Source organism: Lichenostomus cassidix, chromosome 5, assembly GCF_008360975.1.
Source record: "Lichenostomus cassidix isolate B80296 chromosome 5, HeHo_3.0, whole genome shotgun sequence".
Lineage (NCBI taxonomy): Eukaryota > Metazoa > Chordata > Aves > Passeriformes > Meliphagidae > Lichenostomus > Lichenostomus cassidix.
In genome coordinates this window covers 16351405-16364780 of record NC_139486.1, presented here as the reverse complement: position 1 = coordinate 16364780, position 13376 = coordinate 16351405, and the positions used below count along the sequence as shown (strand labels likewise).

Here is a 13376-nt window from a genome sequence, read left to right as displayed (position 1 = left end):
GCTGTTGTCATAGAGGTTGGGACCTTCACATTGCTGTTGCTATAGCTCCCCTGCCACTGAGATAATATCTCTTTATAATAAATAGGCAAATATACACAAAGTGTTGGGGTGTACAGATATTCATCTATACACACAGGCAAGAGTAAACACTGCAAACTTTCTCATTAAAATATTTTTTTCAATAGTCAAAAGGTCAAGAAGGATACAGAATCTTGTACTTTCTCCTATGTGAAATTACATAGACAAGTATTTTTATAGCATATGTCTGAATATTTGTATTTAAGCAGCATAAATCTCTAAGACTCTACTCAAAACAACATCCTAGTGCAGAAAAGGTCTAGAACAGTAGAGCAAGCTCTTAGAAACAAAATTTTAAATTATAAAAATCCTTAAAAAGGACTGTCCAATCCATTGAAATGAACAGTTACCTTCAAGCTAGGACTCAAACAGAAAATCTCATAAAAAGGAAATTTGGATTGGAAGCCCAATAATTTTCATCTCACATGCCTCTCAGACAGCTAATTTCTCAGCCATTCTGAAGAGCACTGTGTGTTTACAGACTATTTATTCGAAAGTGTATTCAGAGGAGGGGCAAAAGATATGAAGCAAAACACAAGCTTTCATTTCCTCTGAGTTGCACTGCTTTAGATTGACTGCCTGCTTCTTCAGAAAAAGGAACCTTTTGGCATTTGTCAGCAGGTTCAAATATCCTGAAATGCTGAAAAGGTGAAACAAAAAACTTTCCCTGTGCTGCCTTCCTATCTGATCTTTTGTCTCATATGTTTTTCCCTCAGGGAAGCACAAGAAATTTCTCTGAATAATTCATAGGTACCTAGGCAGAAACCAGCTTCTACTTCTGAAAAAAAGATTGGGTATGAAGCTTATTTCAGCTGATCTATTCTACTCTATCTGGAAGAAAATTGGATTTTAAAAAAAGTAATTTTCCTAACGTAATAAGCACACAATATATACATGTATGCATCTATGAAGTATATAAGCAAATACACATTTATACCGGGTAAGGTACCTTTGTATTTAAAGCTACACATTCATTTGAGGACAAGACTGATTATCTACCTTTCAAAAACCCAAGAAATCACACAGCACAAAAGTAATCAATAAACATGTAGAATGCAGAGAACAGATCTACTCTGCACTGGTGTGGCCTCGAGTCCTAAATGCATAATGTAAGAAAGATAGATACAAAGGTATTAAAAGGCATCCAAAGGAGGGCAATGAAGATGGTGAAGGGCCTTGAGGGGAAGCTGTGTGAGGAGCAGCTGAGGTCACTTGGTCTGTTCAGCCTGGAGGAGACTGAGGAGAGACCTCATTGCAGCCTAAAACTTCCTCATGAGGGGAAGAGGAGGGGCAGACACTGATCTCATCTCTGTTGTGACAGTGACAGGATTGAGGGAATGGCCTGAAGTTGTGTCAGGGAGGTTTAGGTCGGATATTAGAAAAAGATTTTTCACCCAGAGAGTGGTGGGGCACTAGAACAGGCTCCCAGGGAAATGGTTACAGCCCCAAGCCTGACACAGTTCAAGAAGTGTTTGGACAATGCTGTAAAGCACATGGTGTGACTCAGGCTGTCGTGTGCAGGGGCAGGACTTGAACTCGATGATCCTTAGATGAACTTAGAATATTCTATGATTTTATGAATTGAACTTTTATTTTGGAATACCAAAATGACTGGTCTTTCCTGTGCAGTATCCAACTACAGTACCCAACTCTTCTCTTACCATAAGCCACCTTCATTTCCCAATGGCACTCAGTATTAGCCACATGCAAATTACTTCTTCTGTGGTCTCTATTAGGATTGACATAGTCTTATGGCCTGAAAATCCTTTTTATGTCCCAACACATGGAAGACAGAATAAATGCCCAGAAAGACTATTTCCAAAGCATTTTGTAATAAGAATATAGATCCAAAAATCACAAGTTATGGGTTACCTGCACCAAGTCAAGACTTCACAATACAATAGCACCAGTTGAGATGACACTACTTTTGAATATGGGCTCAAGACTTACCAGCCTCTGCATGCTTTTCACATGGGTAGGACTAATAGATAAGGCCTCTTCATACCAGCGTTTGGCTTCATCAATATTTCCACGAAGTTCAGACACCTGACCTCTCATGTAGAGAACATAATGTGACATCGGAAAGAGATTAGCTGCTTCCTGGGTACACGCTGTGGCCTCAGCAGGCTTCCCAATTCCTATGTAGACTTCAGCTGTGGAAGGAATGTCAGGACCAATTAATGATTCTTGTTTCACCATATCATGACTAGATGCTGTCACATGCCGTATCTGTAAATAGTTTCACTTTAAATAAAGGCTATTTTCTTTAAAAAAATTGTATCTTAAAAGAGAAATTATTACCTAAATTATTTTAAATGAGTTATTCTTTCAGGAAGGTTGCTTTTCTAAGTATATCAGGAGTTACAACTTCTAAATGGCTGGTTTAAACCCCAGAATACTCGTTATAGTTATTTTTATCATAAGTCTTGGATTTTTCATTTTAGTTTTATTTTTAAGATGTGAGCATGTGAGCATTCCAGTACTCTTTAAATCAGTTAAATAGCCTGACATACACTTATATAAATCATATTGACTACAGGGGAAAAAAGTTTCACTCAGTGAGTAATTAACAACTAACAATAGAAATATTTGCCTTCAGTAGCTCTTACGACACTCTTAGACTCTTCAACACTGCTATTTCCCTACCTTGCTGGTTCAACCTAATCTCTTGTGGGAGAAGAGAGGAATAAAGAGATACTAAATGCAAGAAAAACCTACTCAGGTTCATTGGGTTTCATGATCTTTTCCTTTACTTTGGTAGAGACTAAATAAAAATAGAGCCTCAAAGTAATTGTATAACTGCATTCTCTTGTGTCACATTGTACAAGAGTTTTACAGATTAAAGTTTAAATCAAGCTGCTGCATCAGAACAACAAAGAGATCTGTCACTGCTCAAGATGTGCTTGTCATTGTACTGTACAGGCCACCCATCTTGGTTTAAAGGCTCTCAGATCAGGAACTCACACTACAGCAGTGGATTTGGGATTACGCCTAAAACTCTGAATCAGACTGATATTTGAGTGCCTTTAAAGGAGCTTGTTATGAAAAAAATTGTATCCAACAGATTTAACAATATGTCTAACTAGTCAAATTCAGTATAGCAGAGTGTATAAATTATAACTTACATGTGACACCTGCTATGAATATTCATGATTATTTTCAAAAAAATCAGTTTATAACAGTGACTAACAAAACAACGATTTTCACGTTAAAGGTTTAGTAGTTCAAAGGTCCTTTGCCTTTCTTATTTTTTTCAACCTATTTTTATATGATTGCAGTAGTAAATTCTTTTCTTCCTGTAAGACCTGATCCTACTGGTGGTAGAACAGACCTTTTTCTACCTGAGGAGCATTATTCTGCTCCTCAGTTGCCTTGGCGATTTCACAGAACACATTCTACCAAACATAAATAATATGCCTATGTGGACGTATTGATTAATGCAGTATATTTGTACATTTTTAGAAAATACTGAAATGTTATTTGATGGAAAAAATCTCATCCACATGAAGAATTAACAGCAGATCCAGTCACACTTTCTACCCCTAACGCTAAAAGAACCATCTCACCTACGCAGAGATGGCACAGTGTAACTAAAGAATATCAAGATTCTGTCTTCTAGAAGGCAATGAACAAATAAATTTTTAAAATCAAAATATTAATTTAGGAGGAAATAATTTTTTCTAGAATTTTACTTTTACTATTAATAGACTTCGAGAAGCAAGTGGTAGCAATAATTTGCGAGCTCGACATAGAGCAGAAAATGTGAATTGTACTGTGAGGTGTTTTTTTCTAAAGACCCTACAGTATATTTGAAAAGCTTTGGGTACTTTTTTTCTTGGGTGCTTTTCTAAAATGCTAAACATTTGAGCTCTATTTGTCTTAATAGCTCTTCTCCAGCATCACCAGACTTGAAACTTAGTTTTAAATACACATTCCCAAATATCTTCGTGAAAAGACAAGTTCAGAAAAATATGATTTACACAGACTGTAAAAGGTACTACATAAAAGCTATAATTACTAGCAAATAATATGCAGAAACTAAAAATTACTTCAGTAGGCATTATCTGCTACCACAATAATCCTAGAGTGAAAAGTAAGCAGAGATTGGCTATTTTAACAGAATACAGTTGAAATTCTGTATTTCTTGAGGGGAAACAAGTATGGTAGTAATGGCTTTCAACACTAAGCTGCAATGCTGCTTATAAATTTGTCTAACACTAATGTAAGATATACTAAATCTTGCTGTCCTGCTTATGAACTGCAGCAGAAAAAATTGACAGTTATAAACACACCTTCCTAAAAGTATTAAATGTAAACAAAAAAATTCCTTATTTAAAATTATAGCAGAGTTATTTTTACAACTTCTTTCCTCTACCAGAAGTTATGCCACACCAACAGACTACACAGCAGGCTTTTAAAAATACTGCATGAATGACCGACTAGAAAGTAAAACTTGCAGCTAAGTCTTAAGCATGAAAGTTCATTCAGGAAGTTTCTGAAACCAAAGGAGAGTTGTTAATTCTGAGATAGTGACTTCAAACTGAATAAAAATGTTAAAAATCAACATGGCAACCAACAAATCAGTTGTGGAAAACTGGTAAGTGCCAGCAGGTTTTGTGGGAACATCTCAGAGAGGAGCAGCAGTTCAACAAGAAACCATGTGCCAAGTCTGACGTGCTCTTCCCAGCATCTCCACCTAGGGAACGCCAAGAATGCCTTCTGCCTCAAACACTTCCAGTGCTTACATTTGCATTTTATTGAGGAATCAATCAATTTTCCAACCAAGCAGCATAGCAATATTGAGTTCAGTCTTGATGCATTTCTCAAAGGGCCATCACAGCCATTGATCACTTAGGGAGAGTTCTGTTTTTTAATAATGAGTTACTGGAGAATGTACTAATTGCAAAAGCCATTTAGTTTCACATTTAAAATAAGTCTGATTTTCCACCTTTACACTATAGGTCCAAAACGAATGGCTTAAAGTTTATTAATTAAAAAAAAGGACAAATTAAAGGCTGGTTACTGTGTGCAAATTCAACTTCTAGTGGGACTGGATACCCATTTACGCTAATGACAGCTGAAATGACACTGTACATCCATAAGAACAAGCATTTTTGTTTTTACACCATCTGTATTAGTTTGGGTAAGTACCTTCCACTAAGTTTTGCATGTATTAGAATTTATGTAAATAACTTTTCTATGTCTCTACAATCTCACAGAAAGAATTATTATAAATTTTTGTATTTTAAGATTGAAAGCTGATCAAAAATTTTTTCCCCTCTACTAAGAAGCAAAACACTGCGCAACCATCCAAGGGAGTCAAACAGTTACATAGGCAAGAGTCTCAAGAAGGAAGCAAAATTTCCCAGTGGTAAATCTTCACTTTTATTTAAAGAATATGTGCTGTCAGTAATTTTATCACTGTTTTCTATGCAACTAACCTATATATACACTGATGAAGACACCTTCCAGAAGATATGCTTTGTATTGTGCTTCTGGGAAAAAACTTTGTTCTCAATGTTCCTACAGTAAAGGGCCTTTCTTGAGGCTCAGTGCATTTACTGCAGCAGGACAAGCAGCTGAAAAGCAGGATATCTAAAGGTTCTGAAAAGCAGTGTAAATCACCAGCAGAACTATCAAGAAAAGGATCATTCAATGGGATTTCCCCTCAGTCTCCTCTTCTCCAGGCGGAACAGATCAAGTGACCTCAGCTGCTCCTCATGCAGCTTCTCCTTAAGGCTCTTCACCATCTTTGTTGCCCTCCTCTAGATGCTCTCTAATAACCTAATTTTTTTTTAATATTGTGGTGCTCAAAACTGCACACATTATTCAAGGTGAAGCCTCACCAGTGCAGAGCAGAGCAGGACAATCCCCTCCCTTGCCTGGCTGGCAAAGCTGTGCCTGATGCCCCCCAGGACACAAGTGACCCTTCTGGCTGCCAGGGCACTGCTGACTCCTGTTCAACTAGCCATTGGCCAGGACGCCCAGATTCCTTCCCATGGCACTGCTCTCCAGCCTCTCATGCCTCAGTCTGTATGTACATCTAAGGCTGTCCTGTCCCAGGTGCAGAATCCAGCACTTTCCTTTGTTGAACTTCATGTGGCTGGTGACTGCCCAGCCCTCTGATTTGTCAACATCTCTCTGCAGGACCTCTCTGCCTTCAAGTGAGTCAACAGCTCCTCCTGATACAACAGTTTTGTACCATCTGCAAACTTGCTCAATATCCCTTCCAGTTCTGTGTCCAAGTCATTGATGAAGATGTTGAAGAGCACAGGGCAGAGAATGGTTCCCCGTGGAGAGTCACCAGTCTGATGTCACCCCATTCCCTGTAACCATTTGTGCCCAACCCATGAGCCAGTTGCTCATCATCCCATGATGTGTTTATGCAGGTGGGCATTTTGGGGCCGGACATTTTGTCCAGGATGATCCTGTGAGAGAGACTATCGAAAGCTTTACCGAAACCCAGAACTATTATATCTACTGGCTTCCCCTGCTTAATGCCATTAATACATGAAAAAACTCCTTTTATTATCCCCTGTACTTCTGGCAGCTTCAACTCCAGCTGAGCTTTGGCCACATTAATTTTCAACAGTGGCAAGCAGCATCTCTGTATTCTTGCCATGTCAGAATATTTTAAAGATATTTTTAAGAGTAGAAAGTGGCCTGTGTAGCAGATTGTAGCAGCAGATCAAAAAAGTGCATGCAAATCTAAGCTGTGAACTAAATAGGAATCAGCAATGTGTGTCCAGACCACTCCTTTGAGGGCAAAACAGTAGCAGTCACTTGCATGAACTGAATCATCAGCAACAGCACATGACCAAGAAAAATTTTTTAAAAAAAGAAAAAAACCCCCACCAAACATAAAATAAGTAGTGAAACAAGCTGCTACAGAAGGCTAAGAAATTATCAGCATTTTAGGTGCTAAGAGTTACTGGAGATGGTAATCTGTGATAGTTTATAAATATTTAAAGTCAGTGATGCCACAATGCAGAGCAGGTGACTACACTACACCCTGCTGGACCTTTCTCTGCTCTTGCCTAATCTGTGTTGCTTTTGAGCAGCCCAAATGAGATCACTGTTATTAATCACTGTAATTGCTCTTCCTTTACAATCTTCTGGGCTTTTCCTCTAAACCACTAGACCATTAACAGCTGGGAGCCATTGTCCTGCAATGTCTTTCACACTATAAAACTGTAACTGCAAATAGGTAAATTAAGATGTTATGAAATAAAGCACTGCTTTGTTGAATATAAACATGAAGGAAAAAAATTATGTCATTGAAAAATGCTCTGAAAGTGGATCAAATAACAATTGCTGGCTGATTTTTAAATTACATCTTTCTAATCCAGCTAGCAATAAAAATAATCACATGTTATACATTTTTAACTGAGTAAAAATACACTGGGTCATCATTTCCTGGTTAAAATTTTATGTAACAGCCACTTGTGATATTGCCTTTAGCTTGAGGCTTGAAGCATCATAACAATACCAAATCCACTCAAGATGACTCCACATTTAGACAAACAATCCTGAGTCTTTTACATTAATGAAACCAGAAGGAAAATAACTGAATTCAAGCTTATTACCACAGCTGCAAGGGACAGGTTGCTCAACAGTACTACTACTACTTCTTTCCCTGCATATGCAGAGTTATTTACTTTCTATTATAAACTTTTGTAGTCACAGGAATTCTATTCAAAAATCTTACAAACATCTTTTTCCATTCAGTGGAATCAGTGACCCTGGGATTAGCTCAGTTGGTTGGAGCATGGTGCCAGTAATGCTAAGGTGACAGGTTCCATCCCCTTTTGGGTCATTCACTTAAGAGTTGAATTTGATGATCCTTGTTGGTGCCTTCCAAATCAGAATATTATGTGATTCTGCAAGGACACTAGGATTTTCAAGTACTAAGATACTCTAGGTACTTCAGAAACGAAATTCTTCAGGGACAAGGGAGTGAGTGCTGCGTTTGTTCTACATAAGACATGACTCCATTGGTAACAGCTACGTTCTAAAACTACTGCCTTGTCTTTCAAAAAGGATCTTAAACACAGAGCAACTCCAGTGTGCTTTTTATTTCTTGGCTTGTTTCAGTGCCACACACATGGAAAAAATATGATAAGTGGTAACAGATTCTGAATGAAACAAACAGATTGTGGCAAGTCCTTAGGCTAGCAAGAAAGGAGAGGGCATAGAAAAATAAATTTTACTATCACAATACCTGCATGAAGCCATATTTGAGCCAGAGTCATCCAAGGATGCAGGGGACCTTGTTTAGGGGCACTGCTTTGCAGAGAAGAAGCAACCTCGGACAATGCTTGCTCCACTCTGGAAGCTGCTATTGATGTGGCATGGACTGAACCTGTAGAAGTAATAAGAAGAATTTACCACCACATAAAGAAAGAAGGCAATACACATTGCATAAAACATTTAATGGCAGCCCTTTTCAAGAGAGGCTTTACCCTGAACTCAAGATTTAATTTACATTTACCATTTTGGAGAAACTTTTTAAAATGCCAGATTAATTTTTTTACGAAAGCTTTCATACTGGTCTGAAAGTCTATATAAAAAACACACTAAACTTTGGTAAGCATACCTGATATTTTTTGGGTTGCTACTACGAATACTGTCTATTAAACTTGAAACCTCTTTTCTGGCAATGTACAATCCAAAAAAGGTTTGTGATGATAACATACACTGTAGTCTTCAGGTTGCTGCATTCACTTTGATGTTAGTATTGCCTATGTCTTTCCACAGAGTGCAATTAGAGGATTTTACAGCTAATAACAGAACAAAAAGAGACAACTAAAATACATGCAGCAATCACGACACAGACTATCACAAATACACCATTAAACTGCACTGAATGTAAAACTTGCCTAATCAAGAAGGCTGAGTTAAAGTGCCTTGTGGCAAAAAAGTCCCTTGCATAAAAAACATTCCCAGAGCATACTAAGGATAGTTCTCATAAAATGTATAATTTCCAAGTGAGATTCGAATCTCACTGGCAAATAATATCCTTTTCAAAGTACTGGAATTAAAAAAAAAAGCTTCTATGACTAGAGAATATCTAATGGCAACTGTACTTTGGATAGTCAATTACTTCCAGCATATTTAGTCATGACTTTTTTTTAAAATCAAGGTCATGAATATTTTAAATTACATTCCTTCTTGTCATCTAAGCCTCAACATATCTCTAGTTGTTTTATAATTACAAATTACAAAATCCCAGACTGATTAGGCCTGATTAAAAAATAAAGGCAGTAAAATATTCCATACTGGATCAGGTGAGAAATTGTCTAATTCCATCACAATATCCATAATGATCAACAATGGCAGGTACTCCAAAAGAAAGTACTGAATCCTGTACAAGCTGAACTGCATCCCAAAAATTCATCCTCATCACTACAAGTTAAGAAATTAAACAAAACCTTCACTCTCAATATTACATATTTTCTAAGAAATTTAACAAGAAAAGATCTGCTACATGAAATATGCATTTTTAGGTGTGACAAGATAAACCAGTAAACCAGAAAGCACCAGAAATTCCTGGTACACAGATCAGTAGGAAGTTTTTTTCTGAAAGTGTGCATCATGGTTCCCTTGATTGACAGAAACAAAGGAAAAGCAGCAAAGGACATAATTAGCATTTCAGGTCATTATGAACAAGGAGCTGCCCTAAAGATCTGAAACAATGTCTGGCAGTAGAGTTTGCTTTCCTTTTTACAGGCTGATGAGATAACTCAAAGTCCAGCCTGCACAGCTGAACATTCACTAAAGTTTTTGTGTATCTTATTTTAAAGCTTAAATTCTGAGGAAATTTAAAAGAGAAGTCTAAGCAAGAGGCACATGGAGTGTATTCTAAGAAAAATACTAGCAAGGGTACCAAAAATAAGCACAAGTCACGAGTAACCCTTTTCTTGTCTGAGAGCCATTTGTGAGAAGCACATCACTGCAGCCTGCCACTCGTTAGCCTTCCAGGGACTAATAGGGAAAGTGCCTTCTTGTCTCTCCGGAGCAATTGGTAAAGAAAAGGTGCAATTCACTGACATAAAGGAGATCATCTAATCCCTTCCTTCAGAAAAGCAAGTATGCAGTTTACTATTAAAAAGGGCCTATATTTTCTATTATTCAAAGCAAGGACTCTGGCTGCTAGCCAGGCCACATATAATTTCATATAGAAAGTGTGCCGCTAGATTTTAAGCCTCCAGTACTTAACCAGATAGCACATATGATAATATATTACTAAAACCTTTTGTACATAAATTTATTTATAAAAAAGAACTATACTGTGATAAGATTCTTATGAGTTTCTGTGCCATCTGCATTAAAATTAAAACAGAGTGCTTCCTACCCTGGACTTCATACAGAGTGGCATAAAAAAAAAGAAAAAACCCAACTAAAGTATTTCTAAAATTTTTCTTTGAAGTGGTATTATTCATATAGTTTATATTTCCTCTTCAGGAAAAATGTTTCCCTTAACATATTGCATCAATTAGTTCTCTGAAGAAAACACACACTTATACAAAGCAATGGTCAATCAGGATCTTCCAGGACATTGCACTCATGCTAATACTCTAACCCATAAACACTTAAATACTTCTTTGGTGTTGCCACAATTAGCTGACATCTGACTCATTTCTGGCTTCTTCTGTTAAAACATATTTAGTAAACTTTCATTTTCCAGACAACTAAAAATAATTTAAAGATCTTGTGTACTAAAAAGCTTTTTCCTACCTTCCTTCAAATTTTACTCAAGTATTTTCATATTAGAACTAATTTATCTGAACCCTTGTCTTAACCCAGGATGCACAGTTTCAGATCTTTGTATTCACATGACAATTCTAAAACATACAGTAATTTCAACTATAACTGGTAAAGATACAAAGTGGCTTGTGAGAAACAGAGGGTAACAAGTAGATCTTCAAGTCTGCATGAGGCTTTACAGATCCTATGCAGCTACTTTATTTGGAAGTTTCCTGTTGGTTTTGTCACAAGCTCTGCTCTCTCATCTCAGTCCTGTCTGCACTTTGCTTTCTTTGGTCGGAGTTCAGTACCCACAGCCAAACACAAACATATCCTCACTTTCAGTATTACAGTTCACTCTGTTGTCACTTCCTTCAAATGCTCAGATAGAGTTCCAGCAATTTCTGATTCAAAATTTTACTGTATCTTTCATGCACAAAAATACCCGTGCTCTTCCCAGACAACTTCTATGCCTGCTGTTATAGCATGACACTTAAGAATCAAGAAAAAATTCTCTCCAAATACCACAAGCAGCAAAGAGTATTTATTTTGAAATAGAAATTATGAGGCCCAGAAAATTAGTATATTGCTGAAATGGATCCTGACTACTCACTTCCATTTGTTTTGCTTTGTTCTGAAGCTTGATTGTACTAAAAAGGCCAAGTGTGAAACAGGGACTGTCTTTGCAAGACCTAGAATTCACTACTTAAATTGATTAACATCTGGAATCACAATCACATCACACATTGCGAAGTGAGACAGAAGGTCTTAACCATGACAAAATGTTCCTAAACCAAAAAGGTAAAACCTCCCACTCAAGTTTCCTATAATGGCACTTGCACAGAATCTAGTTTCTACTCATCATACTAACATACTATCTGCAACAACCATGTTGCAGTTTCAGTGTTTCAATTCAATCTCAATTAGAAAACCTACCAAGAGCCTTCAACAAAGAGAATTTAACCAAGAAGTCATCTCACAGAAACTTTTTTTTCCAAATCACACCTACAGTTAAACTTTTGTGAAGAAAGTATTCAGTTTATTCTCTTCAGGCTTTTCTTAAATGTTACAGGAAGAGTCCACATGAACTCATCCATCAAATACCATTTATAAATACCATATACCCTATATAAATGAGCGTGATTTTACTTTTTCAGTGCTTTCCTTGGTCATTTCCACATAAATTCTTCACAATGGAGTGTAATGGACATGAACTAATATGTGCACTCTATCAGGACCTAGATGGTATGAAGGCTTGGAGAAAAACAAAATCACTTTGCTATGTACATCAAAGTTTCCTTCTGAAAATGAGTAATATAATGGACTGTCATCCTTCATGGAACATGTTCCTATCAACTCTCAAAACCACTATGGAATGGTTTCTTTTTATACCAAAAAAGAGAATATTACTCAATAGTTTTACAATTACCCCATTTTAAACATTTCAACATTTACATAAAGAAAAAAATGCTTTAACTGCAATGCTCATGCAGGAGAAAAGAGGAAAACCCCCATTATTCAACTTCACATGCACACAAAGAGCTGGAAGTAAAAACATTAGTGCTGTGACACACAGGGAACTTTAAGAAAAGCAATTACATAACACAAAGAGGCAGCACCTTCTGCAGGACTAATACATCCCTGCAGTGTTACATTTGGTAAGACAGACTGGCAGATTTAGCCAAAATTCACCCTTCTTTTCCTTTAAAATTCATTAAGAGTCTAAGACCCCTCTCACAATCACAAATTACAAAGCTATCTTATATTTTACTACAAAGTTATGTATGGAGATGGTAGTGGTCAGATATGGACAGCATCATTCACAAAGCATCCTCTCAGCTTTTTCAAAAAGATGTTCTGTGCTTAGTCACTGTCCAATATGTTGGTTTATGTATCTTCCTAGTTTTCCCTCCTTCACCAAATTGATCTCTTGTACTGCCCCATAAAAATCTATGGAAAGGTAAAGTAATCAATGAAAAATATATAATTTAGTATTGAATGCTATGAACACAGCTTTATAAGGCAACGGATTAGAGAAAAAGAATATTACTTCATGTCCTGGTTAAAGGAGCTATTATTTTTATTGCTCTATATTCTTTATTCTTTCTCATTTAGCTTGTTTTCATCATTTCCTTATTTCAAAGTGTAGTCTTCATTTATTTTTACAAGCAAAACTTGTACCACAAAAAAATGTAATAGTTTATCATGAGTCATGACAGTAGTTGCAATATTGTACTCTGGATCAACTTCTTTAGGAATAGTAGTGGCATAATATCTTCTCTAATACAACATACTGGCTGTTGGCCATTATGTTACACAAGAACTGCCTAATATATCTTTATTTGCAGTCCTCTAGAAATGAATACTGCCTCTTTAATTATTAAATGCAAGTGTTAGTTGAGTGCATTCAGGTCTCGTAAGATTACAGCCCTTAGGGTGACTGAATGGGCAAAGAGCATCAGCCTTGCTTTACACACTATCAAGCTTCAACTACTGATGGACAAAACATGTACGTTTTGTGGTAAAGGAAAAGGTGATTTTAGTCCTTGAGA

At 36.8% G+C, this 13376-nt stretch overlaps 1 protein-coding gene across 5 annotated transcripts in view; it reads right to left on the bottom strand.

Moving 5' to 3' along the window:
* The window catches only part of TTC7B (tetratricopeptide repeat domain 7B), a 129994-nt gene that overhangs the window by 26927 nt on the left and 89691 nt on the right, over nt 1-13376 (bottom strand). For all 5 annotated transcript variants that reach the window (XM_085061561.1, XM_085061562.1, XM_085061563.1 and 2 more), the window contains 2 exons: nt 8300-8440; nt 2029-2231 (listed from right to left, as the gene is read on the bottom strand). In XM_085061561.1, the coding sequence (XP_084917687.1) occupies nt 2029-2231; nt 8300-8440 (344 nt within the window). The remainder of the gene's footprint in view (nt 1-2028; nt 2232-8299; nt 8441-13376) is intronic.